Here is a 22,439-nt window from a genome sequence, read left to right on the forward strand (position 1 = left end):
AGCTGACAAGGATGTAGCTGAAGAACTAGGCTAGGCCTAATTGATGGTTTTAAAGAGAATACGTTTGGGTACTGTGTAAGGGTTGAAATCTGTCAAGACAGCAGTGGATGTATTGCACTGCATGGCGAAAACGATGATTCAGTCTCGCCTACGCACCACCCTAGTAGAAAGCGCCCCAGATTAAGGCCAAATTATATAACTTCGTCACCCATTTGTGTTTAGACTTTTACAGCTGTCTATTGCACTATGCAGATTCGCCTCGTTTTCTGCATCATAAATATATCTACCGAGTGTAGTGTGTAGTTTGCTAGTTAGGACAGTGAACTAGAATTCGTTGTGCAACAAAAGTCCCATGTAATGATGATTGTTGAAAACAAACATGGGCAACCCTCAAAACATTCAACGCTGGCTAGCTAGCTACATTTGTTACCTAGCTATGTTTACTGTACTATGATTGCTGATGCAGACAAGAGGCAGCTCACTGTATAACTTGCTCAGTTAGCTAGCTGGCTAACGTTAGCTAGCTAGCTAGTTACCTACCCATGGCTTGTGCAGGATGCCCAAAAACCAAACTATTCTTGAATGAGAAATATTCAATGGCTACAATATCAAATTGTTTGCGAGTAAGGGAAAGCTACAACTGGAAAGTCCAACCTAACTACCTAGCCAGTTTTGTGTTTGAAAACTGTCACATTCAATCGATTCTATTTCTTGCGCAAACATTGCAATGTATGTTTCTAGTCGCCTACCTTGGTATGGTAATACATTTCGTGTTGATATTCTGTGTCGTTATGGCTTTTTCCAATTCATCCAGTTGCCCTGTTTTCTTCAACTTCTTCACCAGGCTTTTCACAGCTTTTTCACACCATTTCTCCTCCTGTCCGTTCTGTTCGCCTTTTTTCCAACCCAAAAGCCTTTTCACAATGGGGGGAGTAAAAGGCAGAATTGACATCTTGAGGTCAGTAAAGTCCTTCCAGTATTGTGGTCCTTGGTTTCGCAAGATACAGATGTAAATATGTTGTAAAACTATCCAAAGGACAAAATGAAGTGGTCGCTTGAACAACGACTTAGTTAAATGAACACATAGGCTGCACAGCCAAAGTTGATGTGTAGCTAGCGGTGTTAGTGCAGCCAGACCAGCTCTGTCTCAGCGACTACCGCACACTATTCACATCACTAACACTCCGCCGCGAAACCTAGTTCGCTCTAGTCCATTCTAAATGCATTCTCCATCCTCGCCTAAATTAAAGCCGTAGGTGAAAACCAAAAAACATCCGTCATTTTGGACTAAGGATTTTGAATTTAAAAATATGTAATATGGCCTCCTACGCGTTGGTATACGTGTGATTATCAACGAAGTTTGGCCAAATTCATAGTCATCCGCCGTCGTAGGCTCCGTCTGAAGTCTACTAAAAAGTCTGCTTCAAATGCAAACGCAGGACGACTACCCTCCGTAGACTCCCCACTCAGACTGCCAAGTAGGTCTGTGAAGCCCATATGCTGCAGCTGACCAAAATGTGCTGCATCTGCATTGCATGGGCCCTGCCTTTCGCCCGGCCCCCCGCCCCACCGGCCCGGTCCATGGTCCCGGCCCATACCAATTGCCAACAGTTGTGATAAAAACTCCACATAACGCTCAAATCTGATACATTATGTAACATTCCACAATGCATGCAGCACCATCACGTAATAAAACATAGAGGCCTATAGAAGATCACTAGGTTCCTTTCATCAATGAGAACTGACATTGTACACAACCTTATGCATATTGCATAAAGTGTGTAATCTCTGCTCATTATTAGAAACAAATAACAAACAATATTTCAGTCCAGAAGTCAGGAGAGGCTTTGCTCTTGTCTAAGCATTTGGGAAACTTTTTGAAGGGGCCCACTCCCAATGTGTTCCAGATTATTGGACAGAATCCACACAACACACCACTGAAGGACCTGTCATACTTTCCTCTCCGTAGAACACAATCTTAAAACTGTGATTGCTACAAGAGTGTGGCAATCAAATCAAATTGTATTTGTCACACATGCCGAATACAAAAGGTGTAGACTTTTACTGTGAGATGCTTACTTACAAGCCCTTTCCCAACAATGCAAAGTTAAACAGTAAGAAACATGTGCAAAAAAGGAAATAGTAACATAATAAAATAACAGTAATGACACTATATACAAGGAGTACCAGTACCGAGTCAATGTGCAGGGATACGAGGAAGTTGAGGTAATAACGAGGCTATATACAAGGAGTACCAGTACCCAGTCAATGTGGAGGGGCACGAGGTAGTTGAGGTAATAACGAGGCTATATACAAGGAGTACCAGTACCGAGTCAATGTGCAGGGATACGGGGTAGTTGAGGTAATAACGAGGCTATATACAAGGAGTACCAGTACCCAGTCAATGTGGAGGGGCACGAGGTAGTTGAGGTAATAACGAGGCTATATACAAGGAGTACCAGTACCCAGTCAATGTGGAGGGGCACGAGGTAGTTGAGGTAATAACGAGGCTATATACAAGGAGTACCAGTACCGAGTCAATGTGCAGGGATACAGGGTAGTTGAGGTAATACCAAGGCTATATACAAGGAGTACCAGTACCCAGTCAATGTGGAGGGATACGAGGTAGTTGAGGTAATAACAAGGCTATATATAACGAGTACCAGTACCCAGTCAATGTGCAGGGATACGGGGTAGTTAAGGTAATAACAAGGCTATATACAAGGAGTACCAGTACCCAGTCAATGTGGAGGGGCACGAGGTAGTTGAGGTAATAACGAGGCTATATACAAGGAGTACCAGTACCGAGTCAATGTGGAGGGGCACGAGGTAGTTGAGGTAATAACGAGACTATATACAAGGAGTACCAGTACCGAGTCAATGTGGAGGGGCACGAGGTAGTTGAGGTAATAACGAGACTATATACAAGGAGTACCAGTACCGAGTCAATGTGCAGGGATACGGGGTAGTTGAGGTAATAACGAGGCTATATACAAGGAGTACCAGTACCCAGTCAATGTGGAGGGATACAGGGTAGTTGAGGTAATAACAAGGCTATATATAAGGAGTACCAGTACCCAGTCAATGTGGAGGGATACGGGGTAGTTGAGGTAATAACAAGGCTATATATAAGGAGTACCAGTACCCAGTCAATGTGGAGGGATACGGGGTAGTTGAGGTAATAACGAGACTATATACAAGGAGTACCAGTACCCAGTCAATGTGGAGGGATACGGGGTAGTTGAGGTTATAACGAGGCTATATACAAGGAGTACCAGTACCCAGTCAATGTGGAGGGATACGGGGTAGTTGAGGTTATAACGAGGCTATATACAAGGAGTACCAGTACTGAGTTAATGTGCAGGGGCACGAGGTAGTGGAGGTGATTGAGGTAATATGTACAGTACATGTAGGTGGGGTAAAAGTGACTTGGCAATCAGTATAAATATCGGTGTGTGTGTGTATGTGTGAGTGTGCGGGTATAGTCCAGTGAGTGTGCAGAGAGTCGGTGAAAATAAAAAGAGGGTCAATGTAAATAGTCAGGGTAGATAAATTATTAACTGTTCAGCAGTCTTATGGATTGGGGGTAAAAGCTGTTCAGGAGCCTTTTGGTTCCAGACTTGGCGCTCCGGAGAGATAGGAGAATAGTTCTGTAGTGTACTGTTGTTATGTAGAGTAGTTCTATAGTATAGTGTTGTTATTGTGGGGGGGTGGGGGGTGTAGAGAGATAGGAGAATAGTTCTGTAGTGTACTGTTGTTATGTAGAGTAGTTCTATAGTATAGTGTTGTTATTGTGGGGGGGGTGGTGTAGAGAGATAGGAGAATAGTTCTGTAGTGTACTGTTGTTATTGTGGAGGGGGGTGTAGAGAGATAGGAGAATAGTTCTGTAGTGTACTGTTGTTATTGTGGGGGGGGTGTAGAGAGAGGAGAGTATGTCTATAGTATAGTGTTGTTATTGTGGGGGGGGGGTGTAGAGAGAGGAGAGTAGGTCTATAGTATAGTGTTATTCTTGTGGGGGGTGGGGGGGTGTAGAGAGAGGAGAGTAGGTCTATAGTATAGTGTTGTTATTGTGGGGGGGGTGTAGAGAGAGGAGAGTAGGTCTATAGTATAGTGTTGTTATTGGGGGGGTGTAGAGAGAGGAGAGTAGGTCTATAGTATAGTGTTGTTATTGGGAGGGGGTAGAGAGAGGAGAGTAGGTCTATAGTATAGTGTTGTTATTGGGGTGGGGGGGTGTAGAGAGATAGGAGAATAGTTCTGTAGTGTAATGTTGTTATGTAGAGTAGTTCTATAGTATAGTGTTGTTATTGTGGGGGGGGGTGTAGAGAGATAGGAGAATAGTTCTGTAGTGTACTGTTGTTATTGTGGGGGGGGGTGTAGAGAGATAGGAGAATAGTTCTGTAGTGTACTGTTGTTATTGTGGGGGGGGTTGTAGAGAGATAGGAAAATAGTTCTGTAGTGTACTGTTGTTATTGTGGGGGGGGGTGTAGAGAGAGGAGAGTATGTCTATAGTATAGTGTTGTTATTGTGGGGGGGGGTGTAGAGAGAGGAGAGTAGGTCTATAGTATAGTGTTGTTATTGTGGGGGGGGTGTAGAGAGAGGAGAGTAGGTCTATAGTATAGTGTTGTTATTGGGAGGGGGTAGAGAGAGGAGAGTAGGTCTATAGTATAGTGTTGTTATTGTGGGGGGGGTGTAGAGAGAGGAGAGTAGGTCTATAGTATACTGTTGTTATTGGGAGGGGAAGAGAGAGGAGAGTAGGTCTATAGTATAGTGTTGTTATTGGGGGGGTGTGGAGAGAGGAGAGTAGGTCTATAGTATAGTGTTGTTATTGGGGTGGGGGGGTGTAGAGAGAGGAGAGTAGGTCTATAGTATAGTGTTGTTATTGGGGTGGGGGGTGTAGAGAGAGGAGAGTAGGTCTATAGTATAGTGTTGTTATTGGGGTGGGGGGGTGTAGAGAGAGGAGAGTACGTCTATAGTATAGTGTTGTTATTGTGGGGGGGGTAGAGAGAGGAGAGTAGGTCTATAGTATAGTGTTGTTATTGTGGGGGGGTGTAGAGAGAGGAGAGTAGGTCTATAGTATAGTGTTGTTATTGGGGGGGTGTAGAGAGAGGAGAGTAGGTCTATAGTATAGTGTTGTTATTGTGGGGGTGTAGAGAGAGGAGAGTAGGTCTATAGTATAGTGTTGTTATTGTGGGGGGGTAGAGAGAGGAGAGTAGGTCTATAGTATAGTGTTGTTATTGGGGGGTGTAGAGAGAGGAGAGTAGGTCTATAGTATAGTGTTGTTATTGTGGGGGGGTAGAGAGAGGAGAGTAGGTCTATAGTATAGTGTTGTTATTGGGGGGGTGTAGAGAGAGGAGAGTAGGTCTATAGTATAGTGTTGTTATTGGGAGGGGGTAGAGAGAGGAGAGTAGGTCTATAGTATAGTGTTGTTATTGGGGTGGGGGGGTGTAGAGAGAGGAGAGTAGGTCTATAGTATAGTGTTGTTATTGGGAGGGGTAGAGAGAGGAGAGTAGGTCTATAGTATAGTGTTGTTATTGTGGGGGGGGTAGAGAGAGGAGAGTAGGTCTATAGTATAGTGTTGTTATTGGGGGGGGTAGAGAGAGGAGAGTAGGTCTATAGTATAGTGTTGTTATTGGGGGGTGTAGAGAGAGGAGAGTAGGTCTATAGTATAGTGTTGTTATTGTGGGGGGGTAGAGAGAGGAGAGTAGGTCTATAGTATAGTGTTGTTATTGTGGGGGGTAGAGAGAGGAGAGTAGGTCTATAGTATAGTGTTGTTATTGGGAGGGTGTAGAGAGAGGAGAGTAGGTCTATAGTATAGTGTTGTTATTGTGGGGGGTAGAGAGAGGAGAGTAGGTCTATAGTATAGTGTTGTTATTGTGGGGGTGTAGAGAGAGGAGAGTAGGTCTATAGTATAGTGTTGTTATTGGGGGGGTGTAGAGAGAGGAGAGTACGTCTATAGAATAGTGTTGTTATTGTGGGGGGGGGGTAGAGAGAGGAGAGTAGGTCTATAGTATAGTGTTGTGATTGGGGTGGGGGGTGTAGAGAGAGGAGAGTACGTCTATAGTATAGTGTTGTTATTGTGGGGGGGGTAGAGAGAGGAGAGTAGGTCTATAGTATAGTGTTGTTATTGGGGTGGGGGGGTGTAGAGAGAGGAGAGTACGTCTATAGTATAGTGTTGTTATTGTGGGGGGGGTAGAGAGAGGAGAGTAGGTCTATAGTATAGTGTTGTTATTGTGGGGGGGTGTAGAGAGAGGAGAGTGGGTCTATAGTATAGTGTTGTTATTGGGGTGGGGGGTGTAGAGAGAGGAGAGTAGGTCTATAGTATAGTGTTGTTATTGTGGGGGTGTAGAGAGAGGAGAGTAGGTCTATAGTATAGTGTTGTTATTGGGGGGTGTAGAGAGAGGAGAGTAGTTCTGTAGTATAGTGTTGATATTGTGTGGGGGGTGTAGAGAGAGGAGAGTAGGTCTATAGTATAGTGTTGATATTGTGGGGGGGGGTGTAGAGAGAGGAGAGTAGGTCTATAGTATAGTGTTGTTATTGTGGGGGGTAGAGAGAGGAGAGTAGGTCTATAGTATAGTGTTGTTATTGGGTGGGTGTAGAGAGAGGAGAGTACGTCTATAGAATAGTGTTGTTATTGTGGGGGGGTAGAGAGAGGAGAGTAGGTCTATAGTATAGTGTTGTTATTGGGGGGGTAGAGAGAGGAGAGTAGGTCTATAGTATAGTGTTGTTATTGGGGGGTGTAGAGAGAGGAGAGTAGGTCTATTGTATAGTGTTGTTATTGGGGTGGGGTAGAGAGAGGAGAGTAGGTCTATAGTATAGTGTTGTTATTGGGAGGGTGTAGAGAGAGGAGAGTAGGTCTATAGTATAGTGTTGTTATTGTGGGGGGGTGTAGAGAGAGGAGAGTAGGTCTATAGTATAGTGTTGTTATTGGGGTGGGGGGGGTAGAGAGAGGAGAGTACGTCTATAGAATAGTGTTGTTATTGTGGGGGGGAGTAGAGAGAGGAGAGTAGGTCTATAGTATAGTGTTGTGATTGCGGTGTGGGGGGTGTAGAGAGAGGAGAGTACGTCTATAGTATAGTGTTGTTATTGTGGGGGGGTAGAGAGAGGAGAGTAGGTCTATAGTATAGTGTTGTTATTGTGGGGGTGTAGAGAGAGGAGAGTAGGTCTATAGTATAGTGTTGTTATTGTGGGGGGGTAGAGAGAGGAGAGTAGGTCTATAGTATAGTGTTGTTATTGGGGTGGGGGGGGTGTAGAGAGAGGAGAGTACGTCTATAGTATAGTGTTGTTATTGTGGGGGGGTAGAGAGAGGAGAGTAGGTCTATAGTATAGTGTTGTTATTGTGGGGGGTGTAGAGAGAGGAGAGTGGGTCTATAGTATAGTGTTGTTATTGGGGTGGGGGGTGTAGAGAGAGGAGAGTAGGTCTATAGTATAGTGTTGTTATTGTGGGGGGGTAGAGAGAGGAGAGTAGGTCTATAGTATAGTGTTGTTATTGGGGGGTGTAGAGAGAGGAGAGTAGGTCTATAGTATAGGGTTGTTATTGGGGGGTGTAGAGAGAGGAGAGTAGGTCTATAGTATAGTGTTGTTATTGTGGGGGGTAGAGAGAGGAGAGTAGGTCTATAGTATAGTGTTGTTATTGGGGGGGTGTAGAGAGAGGAGAGTAGGTCTATAGTATAGTGTTGTTATTGGGGGGTGTAGAGAGAGGAGAGTAGGTCTATAGTATAGTGTTGTTATTGGGGAGGTGTAGAGAGAGGAGAGTAGGTCTATAGTATAGTGTTGATATTGTGGGGGGTAGAGAGAGGAGAGTAGGTCTATAGTATAGTGTTGATATTGTGGGGGGGGTGTAGAGAGAGGAGAGTAGGTCTATAGTATAGTGTTGTTATTGTGGGGGGTAGAGAGAGGAGAGTAGGTCTATAGTATAGTGTTGTTATTGTGGGGGGGGTAGAGAGAGGAGAGTAGGTCTATAGTATAGTGTTGTTATTGGGAGGGTGTAGAGAGAGGAGAGTAGGTCTATAGTATAGTGTTGTTATTGTGGGGGGTAGAGAGAGGAGAGTAGGTCTATAGTATAGTGTTGTTATTGTGGGGGTGTAGAGAGAGGAGAGTAGGTCTATAGTATAGTGTTGTTATTGGGGGGTGTAGAGAGAGGAGAGTACGTCTATAGAATAGTGTTGTTATTGTGGGGGGGGTAGAGAGAGGAGAGTAGGTCTATAGTATAGTGTTGTTATTGGGGTGGGGGGGTGTAGAGAGAGGAGAGTACGTCTATAGTATAGTGTTGTTATTGTGGGGGGGTAGAGAGAGGAGAGTAGGTCTATAGTATAGTGTTGTTATTGTGGGGGGGTGTAGAGAGAGGAGAGTGGGTCTATAGTATAGTGTTGTTATTGGGGTGGGGGGGTGTAGAGAGAGGAGAGTAGGTCTATAGTATAGTGTTGTTATTGTGGGGGGGTGTAGAGAGAGGAGAGTAGGTCTATAGTATAGTGTTGTTATTGGGGAGGTGTAGAGAGAGGAGAGTAGGTCTATAGTATAGTGTTGTTATTGTGGGGGGGGTGTAGAGAGAGGAGAGTAGGTCTATAGTATAGTGTTGTTATTGTGGGGGGTGTAGAGAGAGGAGAGTAGGTCTATAGTATAGTGTTGATATTGTGGGGGGGTCGAGAGAGGAGAGTAGGTCTATAGTATAGTGTTGTTATTGTGGGGGGGTGTAGAGAGAGGAGAGTAGGTCTATAGTATAGTGTTGATATTGTGGGGGGGGTGTAGAGAGAGAGAGTAGGTCTATAGTATAGTGTTGTTATTGTGGGGGGGTAGAGAGAGGAGAGTAGGTCTATAGTATAGTGTTGTTATTGTGGGGGGTAGAGAGAGGAGAGTAGGTCTATAGTATAGTGTTGTTATTGTGGGGGGGTGTAGAGAGAGGAGAGTAGGTCTATAGTATAGTGTTGTTATTGTGGGGGGGTAGAGAGAGGAGAGTAGGTCTATAGTATAGTGTTGTTATTGGGGGGGTGTAGAGAGAGGAGAGTAGGTCTATAGTATAGTGTTGTTATTGGGGGGTGTAGAGAGAGGAGAGTAGGTCTATAGTATAGGGTTGTTATTGGGGGGGTGTAGAGAGAGGAGAGTAGGTCTATAGTATAGTGTTGTTATTGGGGTGGGAGGGGGTAGAGAGAGGAGAGTAGGTCTATAGTATAGTGTTGTTATTGTGGGGGGGGTAGAGAGAGGAGAGTAGGTCTATAGTATAGTGTTGTTATTGTGGGGGGGTAGAGAGAGGAGAGTAGGTCTATAGTATAGGGTTGTTATTGGGGGGTGTAGAGAGAGGAGAGTAGGTCTATAGTATAGTGTTGATATTGGGAGGGGGTAGAGATAGGAGAGTAGGTCTATAGTATAGTGTTGTTATTGGGAGGGTGTAGAGAGAGGAGAGTAGGTCTATAGTATAGTGTTGTTATTGTGGGGGGTGTAGAGAGAGGAGAGTAGGTCTATAGTATAGTGTTGTTATTGTGGGGGTGTAGAGAGAGGAGAGTAGGTCTATAGTATAGTGTTGTTATTGTGGGGGGTAGAGAGAGGAGAGTAGATCTATAGTATAGTGTTGTTATTGTGGGGGGGTAGAGAGAGGAGAGTAGGTCTATAGTATAGTGTTGTTATTGGGAGGGTGTAGAGAGAGGAGAGTAGGTCTATAGTATAGTGTTGTTATTGTGGGGGGGTAGAGAGAGGAGAGTAGGTCTATAGTATAGTGTTGTTATTGTGGGGGGGTGTAGAGATAGGAGAGTAGGTCTATAGTATAGTGTTGTTATTGGGGGAGGTGTAGAGAGAGGAGAGTAGGTCTATAGTATAGTGTTGTTATTGGGAGGGTGTAGAGAGAGGAGAGTAGGTCTATAGTATAGTGTTGTTATTGTGGGGGGGTGTAGAGAGAGGAGAGTAGGTCTATAGTATAGTGTTGTTATTGGGAGGGTGTAGAGAGAGGAGAGTAGGTCTATAGTATAGTGTTGTTATTGTGGGGGTGTAGAGAGAGGAGAGTAGGTCTATAGTATAGTGTTGTTATTGTGGGGGGGTGTAGAGAGAGGAGAGTAGGTCTATAGTATAGTGTTGTTATTGTGGGGGGTCGAGAGAGGAGAGTAGGTCTATAGTATAGTGTTGTTATTGTGGGGGTGTGGGGGTGTAGAGAGAGGAGAGTAGTTCTATAGTATAGTGTTGTTATTGGGAGGGGGTAGAGAGAGGAGAGTAGTTCTGTAGTATAGTGTTGTTATTGTGGGGGGGTGTAGAGAGAGGAGAGTAGGTCTATAGTATAGTGTTGTTATTGTGGGGGGGGGTGTAGAGAGAGGAGAGTAGGTCTATAGTATAGTGTTGTTATTGGGGGGTAGAGAGAGGAGAGTAGGTCTATAGTATAGTGTTGTTATTGGGGGGTGTAGAGAGAGGAGAGTAGGTCTATAGTATAGTGTTGTTATTGTGGGGGGTAGAGAGAGGAGAGTAGGTCTATAGTATAGTGTTGTTATTGTGGGGGGTGTAGAGAGAGGAGAGTAGGTCTATAGTAAAGTGTTGTTATTGGGGGGTGTAGAGAAAGGAGAGTAGGTATATAGTATAGTGTTGTTATTGTGGGGGGTCGAGAGAGGAGAGTAGGTCTATAGTATAGTGTTGTTATTGGGGGGGGTAGAGAGAGGAGAGTAGGTCTATAGTATAGTGTTGTTATTGGGGGGGGTAGAGAGAGGAGAGTAGGTCTATAGTATAGTGTTGTTATTGGGGGGTGTAGAGAAAGGAGAGTAGGTCTATAGTATAGTGTTGTTATTGTGGGGGGTCGAGAGAGGAGAGTAGGTCTATAGTATAGTGTTGTTATTGGGGGGGTAGAGAGGAGAGTAGGTCTATAGTATAGTGTTGTTATTGTGGGGGGTAGAGAGAGGAGAGTAGGTCTATAATATAGTGTTGTTATTGTGGGGGGGGTAGAGAGAGGAGAGTAGGTCTATAGTATAGTGTTGTTATTGTGGGGGTGTAGAGAGAGGAGAGTAGGTCTATAGTATAGTGTTGTTATTGTGGGGGGGTGTAGAGAGAGGAGAGTAGGTCTATAGTATAGTGTTGTTTTGTGGGGGGGGGTGTAGAGAGAGGAGAGTAGGTCTATAGTATAGTGTTGTTATTGGGGGGGTGTAGAGAGAGGAGAGTAGGTCTATAGTATAGTGTTGTTATTGGGGGGGTGTAGAGAAAGGAGAGTAGGTCTATAGTATAGTGTTGTTATTGTTGGGGGGTGTAGAGAGAGGAGGGTAGGTCTATAGTATAGTGTTGTTATTGGGAGGGGTAGAGAGAGGAGAGTAGGTCTATAGTATAGTGTTGTTATTGTTGGGGGGTGTAGAGAGAGGAGGGTAGGTCTATAGTATAGTGTTGTTATTGTTGGGGGTGTAGAGAGAGGAGAGTAGGTCTATAGTATAGTGTTGTTATTGGGGTGGGGGGGTGTAGAGAGAGGAGAGTAGGTCTATAGTATAGTGTTGTTATTGTTGGGGGGTGTAGAGAGAGGAGGGTAGGTCTATAGTATAGTGTTGTTATTGGGAGGGGGTAGAGAGAGGAGAGTAGGTCTATAGTATAGTGTTGTTATTGGGGGGGTGTAGCGAGAGGAGAGTAGGTCTATAGTATAGTGTTGTTATTGGGGTGGGGGGTGTAGAGAGAGGAGAGTAGGTATATAGTATAGTGTTGTTATTGGGGTGGGGGGGTGTAGAGAGAGGAGAGTACGTCTATAGTATAGTGTTGTTATTGTGGGGGGTAGAGAGAGGAGAGTAGGTCTATAGTATAGTGTTGTTATTGGGGTGGGGGGGTGTAGAGAGAGGAGAGTACGTCTATAGTATAGTGTTGTTATTGTGGGGGGGGTAGAGAGAGGAGAGTAGGTCTATAGTATAGTGTTGTTATTGTGGGGGGTAGAGAGAGGAGAGTAGGTCTATAGTATAGGGTTGTTATTGGGGGGGTGTAGAGAGAGGAGAGTAGGTCTATAGTATAGTGTTGATATTGGGAGGGGGTAGAGATAGGAGAGTAGGTCTATAGTATAGTGTTGTTATTGGGAGGGTGTAGAGAGAGGAGAGTAGGTCTATAGTATAGTGTTGTTATTGTGGGGGGTGTAGAGATAGGAGAGTAGGTCTATAGTATAGTGTTGTTATTGGGGGGTGTAGAGAGAGGAGAGTAGGTCTATAGTATAGTGTTGTTATTGTGGGGAGGTGTAGAGAGAGGAGAGTAGGTCTATAGTATAGTGTTGTTATTGGGGGGGTGTAGAGAGAGGAGAGTAGGTCTATAGTATAGTGTTGTTATTGGGAGGGGTAGAGAGAGGAGAGTAGGTCTATAGTATAGTGTTGTTATTGGGGTGGGGGGTATAGAGAGGGGAGAGTAGGTCTATAGTATAGTGTTGTTATTGGGGGGGTGTAGAGAGAGGAGAGTAGGTCTATAGTATAGTGTTGTTATGGGGGGGTGTAGAGAGAGGAGAGTAGTTCTGTAGTATAGTGTTGTTATTGGGGGGAAGAGAGAGGAGAGTAGGTCTATAGTATAGTGTTGTTATTGGGAGGGGGTAGAGAGAGGAGAGTAGGTCTATAGTATAGTGTTGTTATTGGGGTGGGGGGGTGTAGAGAGAGGAGAGTAGGTCTATAGTATAGTTTTGTTATTGTGGGGGTGTAGAGAGAGGAGAGTAGGTCTATAGTATAGTGTTGTTATTGTGGGGGGGTGTAGAGAGAGGAGAGTAGGTCTATAGTATAGTGTTGTTATTGTTGGGGGTGTAGAGAGAGGAGGGTATGTCTATAGTATAGTGTTGTTATTGTGGGGGGTGTAGAGAGAGGAGAGTAGGTCTATAGTATAGTGTTGTTATTGGGGTGGGGGGGGGTAGAGAGAGGAGAGTAGGTCTATAGTATAGTGTTGTTATTGTGGGGGGGGGTGTAGAGAGAGGAGAGTAGGTCAATAGTATAGTGTTGTTATTGGGGGGGTGTAGAGAGAGGAGAGTAGGTCTATAGTATAGTGTTGTATTGGGGGGTGTAGAGAGAGGAGAGTAGGTCTATAGTATAGTGTTGTTATTGGGGTGGGGGGGTGTAGAGAGAGGAGAGTAGGTCTATAGTATAGTGTTGTTATTGGGGTGGGGGGGTGTAGAGAGAGGAGAGTACGTCTATAGTATAGTGTTGTTATTGTGGGGGGTGGTAGAGAGAGGAGAGTAGGTCTATAGTATAGTGTTGTTATTGTGGGGGGGGTGTAGAGAGAGGAGAGTAGGTCTATAGTATAGTGTTGTTATTGTGGGGGGTGGGTAGAGAGAGGAGAGTAGGTCTATAGTATAGTGTTGTTATTGTGGGGGGGGGTGTAGAGAGAGGAGAGTAGGTCTATAGTATAGTGTTGTTATTGTGGGGGTGTAGAGAGAGGAGAGTAGGTCTATAGTATAGTGTTGTTATTGGGGGGGGTGTAGAGAGAGGAGAGTAGGTGTATAGTGTTGTTATTGGGAGGGGTAGAGAGAGGAGAGTAGGTCTATAGTATAGTGTTGTTATTGGGGTGGGGGGTGTAGAGAGAGGAGAGTAGGTCTATAGTATAGTGTTGTTATTGTGGGGGGGTAGAGAGAGGAGAGTAGGTCTATAGTATAGTGTTGTTATTGGGGGGTGTAGAGAGAGGAGAGTAGGTCTATAGTATAGTGTTGTTATTGGGGAGGTGTAGAGAGAGGAGAGTAGGTCTATAGTATAGTGTTGTTATTGTGGGGGGGTGTAGAGAGAGGAGAGTAGGTCTATAGTATAGTGTTGTTATTGTGGGGGGTGTAGAGAGAGGAGAGTAGGTCTATAGTATAGTGTTGTTATTGGGAGTGGGTAGAGAGAGGAGAGTAGGTCTATAGTATAGTGTTGTTATTGGGAGGGGGTAGAGAGAGGAGAGTAGGTCTATAGTATAGTGTTGTTATTGGGGTGGGGGGGTGTAGAGAGAGGAGAGTAGGTCTATAGTATAGTGTTGTTATTGGGGGGGTGTAGAGAGAGGAGAGTAGGTCTATAGTATAGTGTTGTTATTGTGGGGGGGTCGAGAGAGGAGAGTAGGTCTATAGTATAGTGTTGTTATTGTGGGGGTGTGGGGGTGTAGAGATGGGAGAGTAGTTCTATAGTATAGTGTTGTTATTGGGAGGGGTAGAGAGAGGAGAGTAGTTCTGTAGTATAGTGTTGATATTGTGTGGGGGGGTGTAGAGAGAGGAGAGTAGGTCTATAGTATAGTGTTGATATTGTGGGGGGGGTGTAGAGAGAGGAGAGTAGGTCTATAGTATAGTATTGTTATTGTGGGGGGGTGTAGAGAGAGGAGAGTAGGTCTATAGTATAGTGTTGTTATTGGGGGGGTAGAGAGAGGAGAGTAGGTCTATAGTATAGTGTTGTTATTGTGGGGGGTGGAGAGAGAGGAGAGTAGGTCTATAGTATAGTGTTGTTATTGTGGGGGGGTAGAGAGAGGAGAGTAGGTCTATAGTATAGTGTTGTTATTGGGAGGGTGTAGAGAGAGGAGAGTAGGTCTATAGTATAGTGTTGTTATTGGGGGGGTAGAGAGAGGAGAGTAGGTCTATAGTATAGTGTTGTTATTGGGGGGGTAGAGAGAGGAGAGTAGGTCTATAGTATAGTGTTGTTATTGGGAGGGTGTAGAGAGAGGAGAGTAGGTCTATAGTATAGTGTTGTTATTGTGGGGGGGTGTAGAGAGAGGAGAGTAGGTCTATAGTATAGTGTTGTTATTGGGGGGTGTAGAGAGAGGAGAGTAGGTCTATAGTATAGTGTTGTTATTGTGGGGGGTAGAGAGAGGAGAGTAGGTCTGTAGTATAGTGTTGTTATTGTGGGGGGTAGAGAGAGGAGAGTAGGTCTATAGTATAGTGTTGTTATTGGGAGGGTGTAGAGAGAGGAGAGTAGGTCTATAGTATAGTGTTGTTATTGTGGGGGGGTAGAGAGAGGAGAGTAGGTCTATAGTATAGTGTTGTTATTGGGAGGGTGTAGAGAGAGGAGAGTAGGTCTATAGTATAGTGTTGTTATTGTGGGGGGTGTAGAGAGAGGAGAGTAGGTCTATAGTATAGTGTTGTTATTGTGGGGGGGTGTAGAGAGAGGAGAGTAGGTCTATAGTATAGTGTTGTTATTGTGGGGGGTCGAGAGAGGAGAGTAGGTCTATAGTATAGTGTTGTTATGGGGGGGTGTAGAGAGAGGAGAGTAGTTCTGTAGTATAGTGTTATTATTGGGGGGGTAGAGAGAGGAGAGTAGGTCTATAGTATAGTGTTGTTATTGGGGGGGTGTAGAGAAAGGAGAGTAGGTCTATAGTATAGTGTTGTTATTGGGGGGGTGTAGAGAAAGGAGAGTAGGTCTATAGTATAGTGTTGTTATTGTGGGGGGGTAGAGAGAGGAGAGTAGGTCTATAGTATAGTGTTGTTATTGTGGGGGGGGTAGAGAGAGGAGAGTAGGTCTATAGTATAGTGTTGTTATTGGGAGGGTGTAGAGAGAGGAGAGTAGGTCTATAGTATAGTGTTGTTGTTGTGGGGGGGTAGAGAGAGGAGAGTAGGTCTATAGTATAGTGTTGTTATTGGGAGGGTGAAGAGAGAGGAGAGTAGGTCTATAGTATAGTGTTGTTATTGTGGGGGTGTAGAGAGAGGAGAGTAGGTCTATAGTATAGTGTTGTTATTGTGGGGGGGTAGAGAGAGGAGAGTAGGTCTATAGTATAGTGTTGTTATTGTGGGGGGGTAGAGAGAGGAGAGTAGGTCTATAGTATAGTGTTGTTATTGGGGTGGGGGGTGTAGAGAGAGGAGACTAGGTCTATAGTATAGTGTTGTTATTGTGGGGGGGGGTGTAGAGAGAGGAGAGTATGTCTATAGTATAGTGTTGTTATTGTGGGGGGGGCGAGAGAGGAGAGTAGGTCTATAGTATAGTGTTGTTATTGTGGGGGGTGTAGAGAGAGGAGAGTAGGTCTATAGTATAGTGTTGTTATTGTGGGGGTGTAGAGAGAGGAGAGTAGGTCTATAGTATAGTGTTGTTATTGTGGGGGGGTGTAGAGAGATCAGAGTAGGTCTATAGTATAGTGTTGTTATTGTGGGGGGGGTGTAGAGAGAGGAGAGTAGGTCTATAGTATAGTGTTGTTATTGGGGGGGTGTAGAGAGAGGAGAGTAGGTCTATAGTATAGTGTTGTTATTGGGAGGGGGTAGAGAGAGGAGAGTAGGTCTATAGTATAGTGTTGTTATTGTGGGGGGTGTAGAGAGAGGAGAGTAGGTCTATAGTATAGTGTTGTTATTGGGAGGGTGTAGAGAGAGGAGAGTAGGTCTATAGTATAGTGTTGTTATTGTGGGGGGGGTAGAGAGAGGAGAGTAGGTCTATAGTATAGTGTTGTTATTGGGGTGGGGGGGTGTAGAGAGAGGAGAGTACGTCTATAGAATAGTGTTGTTATTGTGGGGGGGTAGAGAGAGGAGAGTAGGTCTATAGTATAGTGTTGTTATTGGGAGGGGGTAGAGAGAGGAGAGTAGGTCTATAGTATATTGTTGTTATTGGGGAGGTGTAGAGAGAGGAGAGTAGGTCTATAGTATAGTGTTGTTATTGGGAGGGTGTAAAGAGAGGAGAGTAGGTCTATAGTATAGTGTTGTTATTGGGGGGGTGTAGAGAGAGGAGAGTAGGTCTATAGTATAGTGTTGTTATTGTGGGGGTGTAGAGAGAGGAGAGTAGGTCTATAGTATAGTGTTGTTATTGGGGGGGTGTAGAGAGAGGAGAGTAGGTCTATAGTATAGTGTTGTTATTGGGAGGGGTAGAGAGAGGAGAGTAGGTCTATAGTATAGTGTTGTTATTGGGGTGGGGGGTGTAGAGAGAGGAGAGTAGGTCTATAGTATAGTGTTGTTATTGGGGAGGTGTAGAGAGAGGAGAGTAGGTCTATAGTATAGTGTTGTTATTGTGGGGGGTGTAGAGAGAGGAGAGTAGGTCTATAGTATAGTGTTGTTATTGTGGGGGGTAGAGAGAGGAGAGTAGGTCTATAGTATAGTGTTGTTATTGGGAGGGTGTAGAGAGAGGAGAGTAGGTCTATAGTATAGTGTTGTTATTGTGGGGGTGTAGAGAGAGGAGAGTAGGTCTATAGTATAGTGTTGTTATTGTGGGGGGGGTAGAGAGAGGAGAGTAGGTCTATAGTATAGTGTTGTTATTGTGGGGGGAGGGGGTTGAGAGAGGAGAGTAGGTCTATAGTATAGTGTTGTTATTGGGGTGGGGGGTGTAGAGAGAGGAGAGTAGGTCTATAGTATAGTGTTGTTATTGTGGGGGGGTGTAGAGAGAGGAGAGTAGGTCTATAGTATAGTGTTGTTATTGTGGGGGGTCGAGAGAGGAGAGTAGGTCTATAGTATAGTGTTGTTATGGGGGGGGTGTAGAGAGGAGAGTAGTTCTGTAGTATAGTGTTGTTATTGGGGGGTAGAGAGAGGAGAGTAGGTCTATAGTATAGTGTTGTTATTGGGGGGTGTAGAGAAAGGAGAGTAGGTCTATAGTATAGTGTTGTTATTGGGGGGTGTAGAGAAAGGAGAGTAGGTCTATAGTATAGTGTTGTTATTGTGGGGGGGGTAGAGAGAGGAGAGTAGGTCTATAGTATAGTGTTGTTATTGTGGGGGGTAGAGAGAGGAGAGTAGGTCTATAGTATAGTGTTGTTATTGGGAGGGTGTAGAGAGAGGAGAGTAGGTCTATAGTATAGTGTTGTTGTTGTGGGGGGGTAGAGAGAGGAGAGTAGGTCTATAGTATAGTGTTGTTATTGGGAGGGTGAAGAGAGAGGAGAGTAGGTCTATAGTATAGTGTTGTTATTGTGGGGGTGTAGAGAGAGGAGAGTAGGTCTATAGTATAGTGTTGTTATTGTGGGGGGTAGAGAGAGGAGAGTAGGTCTATAGTATAGTGTTGTTATTGTGGGGGGGCGGTAGAGAGAGGAGAGTAGGTCTATAGTATAGTGTTGTTATTGGGGTGGGGGGTGTAGAGAGAGGAGACTAGGTCTATAGTATAGTGTTGTTATTGTGGGGGGGGTGTAGAGAGAGGAGAGTATGTCTATAGTATAGTGTTGTTATTGTGGGGGGCGCGAGAGAGGAGAGTAGGTCTATAGTATAGTGTTGTTATTGTGGGGGTGTAGAGAGAGGAGAGTAGGTCTATAGTATAGTGTTGTTATTGTGGGGGTGTAGAGAGAGGAGAGTAGGTCTATAGTATAGTGTTGTTATTGTGGGGGGGTGTAGAGAGATCAGAGTAGGTCTATAGTATAGTGTTGTTATTGTGGGGGGGGTGTAGAGAGAGGAGAGTAGGTCTATAGTATAGTGTTGTTATTGGGGGGGTGTAGAGAGAGGAGAGTAGGTCTATAGTATAGTGTTGTTATTGGGAGGGGGTAGAGAGAGGAGAGTAGGTCTATAGTATAGTGTTGTTATTGTGGGGGGTGTAGAGAGAGGAGAGTAGGTCTATAGTATAGTGTTGTTATTGGGGGGGTGTAGAGAGAGGAGAGTAGGTCTATAGTATAGTGTTGTTATTGTGGGGGTGTAGAGAGAGGAGAGTAGGTCTATAGTATAGTGTTGTTATTGGGGGGTGTAGAGAGAGGAGAGTAGGTCTATAGTATAGTGTTGTTATTGGGAGGGGGTAGAGAGAGGAGAGTAGGTCTATAGTATAGTGTTGTTATTGGGGAGGTGTAGAGAGAGGAGAGTAGGTCTATAGTATAGTGTTGTTATTGTGGGGGGGTGTAGAGAGAGGAGAGTAGGTCTATAGTATAGTGTTGTTATTGTGGGGGGTGTAGAGAGAGGAGAGTAGGTCTATAGTATAGTGTTGTTATTGGGAGGGGTAGAGAGAGGAGAGTGGGTCTATAGTATAGTGTTGTTATTGGGGAGGTGTAGAGAGAGGAGAGTAGGTCTATAGTATAGTGTTGTTATTGTGGGGGGGTGTAGAGAGAGGAGAGTAGGTCTATAGTATAGTGTTGTTATTGGGAGGGGGTAGAGAGAGGAGAGTAGGTCTATAGTATAGTGTTGTTATTGGGGTGGGGGGGTGTAAAGAGAGGAGAGTAGGTCTATAGTATAGTGTTGTTATTGTGGGGGGTGTAGAGAGATCAGAGTAGGTCTATAGTATAGTGTTGTTATTGTGGGGGGGTGTAGAGAGAGGAGAGTAGGTCTATAGTATAGTGTTGTTATTGGGAGGGGGTAGAGAGAGGAGAGTAGGTCTATAGTATAGTGTTGTTATTGGGGTGGGGGGTGTAAAGAGAGGAGAGTAGGTCTATAGTATAGTGTTGTTATTGGGGGGGTGTAGAGAGAGGAGAGTAGGTCTATAGTATAGTGTTGTTATTGTGGGGGTTCGAGAGAGGAGAGTAGGTCTATAGTATAGTGTTGTTATTGTGGGGGTGTGGGGGTGTAGAGAGGAGGAGAGTAGTTCTATAGTATAGTGTTGTTATTGGGAGGGGGTAGAGAGAGGAGAGTAGTTCTGTAGTATAGTGTTGATATTGTGTGGGGGGGTGTAGAGAGAGGAGAGTAGGTCTATAGTATAGTGTTGATATTGTGGGGGGGTGTAGAGAGAGGAGAGTAGGTCTATAGTATAGTATTGTTATTGTGGGGGGTGTAGAGAGAGGAGAGTAGGTCTATAGTATAGTGTTGTTATGGGGGGGTGTAGAGAGAGGAGAGTAGTTCTATAGTATAGTGTTGTTATTGGGAGGAGGTAGAGAGAGGAGAGTAGTTCTGTAGTATAGTGTTGTTATTGGGGGGGGTAGAGAGAGGAGAGTAGGTCTATAGTATAGTGTTGTTATTGGGGGGTGTAGAGAAAGGAGAGTAGGTCTATAGTATAGTGTTGTTATTGGGGGGGTGTAGAGAGAGGAGAGTAGGTCTATAGTATAGTGTTGTTATTGTGGGGGGGTAGAGAGAGGAGAGTAGGTCTATAGTATAGTGTTGTTATTGGGATGGTGTAGAGAGAGGAGAGTAGGTCTATAGTATAGTGTTGTTATTGTGGGGGGTAGAGAGAGGAGAGTAGGTCTATAGTATAGTGTTGTTATTGGGAGGGTGTAGAGAGAGGAGAGTAGGTCTATAGTATAGTGTTGTTATTGTGGGGGGTGTAGAGAGAGGAGAGTAGGTCTATAGTATAGTGTTGTTATTGTGGGGGGGTAGAGAGAGGAGAGTAGGTCTATAGTATAGTGTTGTTATTGTGGGGGGGGGTAGAGAGAGGAGAGTAGGTCTATAGTATAGTGTTGTTATTGGGGTGGGGGGGGTAGAGAGAGGAGAGTAGGTCTATAGTATAGTGTTGTTATTGTGGGGGGGTAGAAAGAGGAGAGTAGGTCTATAGTATAGTGTTGTTATTGTGGGGGGGTCGAGAGAGGAGAGTAGGTCTATAGTATAGTGTTGTTATTGTGGGGGTGTAGAGAGAGGAGAGTAGGTCTATAGTATAGTGTTGTTATTGTGGGGGTGTAGAGAGAGGAGAGTAGGTCTATAGTATAGTGTTGTTATTGTGGGGGGGTGTAGAGAGATCAGAGTAGGTCTATAGTATAGTGTTGTTATTGTGGGGGGGTGTAGAGAGAGGAGAGTAGGTCTATAGTATAGTGTTGTTATTGGGAGGGGTAGAGAGAGGAGAGTAGGTCTATAGTATAGTGTTGTTATTGGGGTGGGGGGGTGTAGAGAGAGGAGAGTAGGTCTATAGTATAGTGTTGTTATTGGGGGGTGTAGAGAGAGGAGAGTAGGTCTATAGTATAGTGTTGTTATTGTGGGGGGGTCGAGAGAGGAGAGTAGGTCTATAGTATAGTGTTGTTATTGTGGGGGTGTGGGGGTGTAGAGAGAGGAGAGTAGTTCTATAGTATAGTGTTGTTATTGGGAGGGGGTAGAGAGAGGAGAGTAGTTCTGTAGTATAGTGTTGATATTGTGTGGGGGGGTGTAGAGAGAGGAGAGTAGGTCTATAGTATAGTGTTGATATTGTGGGGGGGGTGTAGAGAGAGGAGAGTAGGTCTATAGTATAGTATTGTTATTGTGGGGGGTGTAGAGAGAGGAGAGTAGGTCTATAGTATAGTGTTGTTATGGGGGGGGTGTAGAGAGAGGAGAGTAGTTCTATAGTATAGTGTTGTTATTGGGAGGGGTAGAGAGAGGAGAGTAGTTCTGTAGTATATTGTTGTTATTGGGGGGGGTAGAGAGAGGAGAGTAGGTCTATAGTATAGTGTTGTTATTGGGGGGTGTAGAGAAAGGAGAGTAGGTCTATAGTATAGTGTTGTTATTGGGGGGTGTAGAGAGAGGAGAGTAGGTCTATAGTATAGTGTTGTTATTGTGGGGGGGTAGAGAGAGGAGAGTAGGTCTGTAGTATAGTGTTGTTATTGTGGGGGGGTAGAGAGAGGAGAGTAGGTCTATAGTATAGTGTTGTTATTGGGAGGGTGTAGAGAGAGGAGAGTAGGTCTATAGTATAGTGTTGTTATTGTGGGGGGGTAGAGAGAGGAGAGTAGGTCTATAGTATAGTGTTGTTATTGGGAGGGTGTAGAGAGGAGAGTAGGTCTATAGTATAGTGTTGTTATTGTGGGGGTGTAGAGAGAGGAGAGTAGGTCTATAGTATAGTGTTGTTATTGTGGGGGGGTCGAGAGAGGAGAGTAGGTCTATAGTATAGTGTTGTTATTGTGGGGGTGTAGAGAGAGGAGAGTAGGTCTATAGTATAGTGTTGTTATTGTGGGGGTGTAGAGAGAGGAGAGTAGGTCTATAGTATAGTGTTGTTATTGTGGGGGGTGTAGAGAGATCAGAGTAGGTCTATAGTATAGTGTTGTTATTGTGGGGGGGTGTAGAGAGAGGAGAGTAGGTCTATAGTATAGTGTTGTTATTGGGGGGGTGTAGAGAGAGGAGAGTAGGTCTATAGTATAGTGTTGTTATTGGGAGGGGGTATAGAGAGAGGAGAGTAGGTCTATAGTATAGTGTTGTTATTGGGGGGGTGTAGAGAGAGGAGAGTAGGTCTATAGTATAGTGTTGTTATTGGGGGGGTGTAGAGAGAGGAGAGTAGGTCTATAGTATAGTGTTGTTATTGTGGGGGGGGGTAGAGAGAGGAGAGTAGGTCTATAGTATAGTGTTGTTATTGGGAGGGTGTAGAGAGAGGAGAGTAGGTCTATAGTATAGTGTTGTTATTGTGGGGGTGTAGAGAGAGGAGAGTAGGTCTATAGTATAGTGTTGTTATTGGGAGGGGGTAGAGAGAGGAGAGTAGGTCTATAGTATAGTGTTGTTATTGGGGTGGGGGGGTGTAGAGAGAGGAGAGTAGGTCTATAGTATAGTGTTGTTATTGTGGGGGGTAGAGAGAGGAGAGTAGGTCTATAGTATAGTGTTGTTATTGGGAGGGGGTAGAGAGAGGAGAGTAGGTCTATAGTATAGTGTTGTTATTGGGGTGGGGGGTGTAGAGAGAGGAGAGTAGGTCTATAGTATAGTGTTGTTATTGTGGGGGGTAGAGAGAGGAGAGTAGGTCTATAGTATAGTGTTGTTATTGGGGAGGTGTAGAGAGAGGAGAGTAGGTCTATAGTATAGTGTTGTTATTGTGGGGGGTGTAGAGAGAGGAGAGTAGGTC

At 44.6% G+C, this 22,439-nt stretch overlaps 1 protein-coding gene across 1 annotated transcript in view; it reads right to left on the reverse strand.

Annotated features, from left to right (window-relative positions):
- LOC106595007 (mothers against decapentaplegic homolog 3) overlaps nucleotides 1–1,383 on the reverse strand; it is a 66,621-nt gene extending 65,238 nt beyond the window's left edge. The window contains exon 1 of the mRNA XM_045708292.1: nucleotides 750–1,383. Within this exon, the coding sequence (XP_045564248.1) occupies nucleotides 750–952 (203 nt within the window). The 5' untranslated portion in view covers nucleotides 953–1,383. The remainder of the gene's footprint in view (nucleotides 1–749) is intronic.
- Nucleotides 1,384–22,439: the final 21,056 nt, after the last annotated feature.

Source organism: Salmo salar, chromosome ssa26, assembly GCF_905237065.1.
Source record: "Salmo salar chromosome ssa26, Ssal_v3.1, whole genome shotgun sequence".
In the NCBI taxonomy this organism is placed as follows: domain Eukaryota; kingdom Metazoa; phylum Chordata; class Actinopteri; order Salmoniformes; family Salmonidae; genus Salmo; species Salmo salar.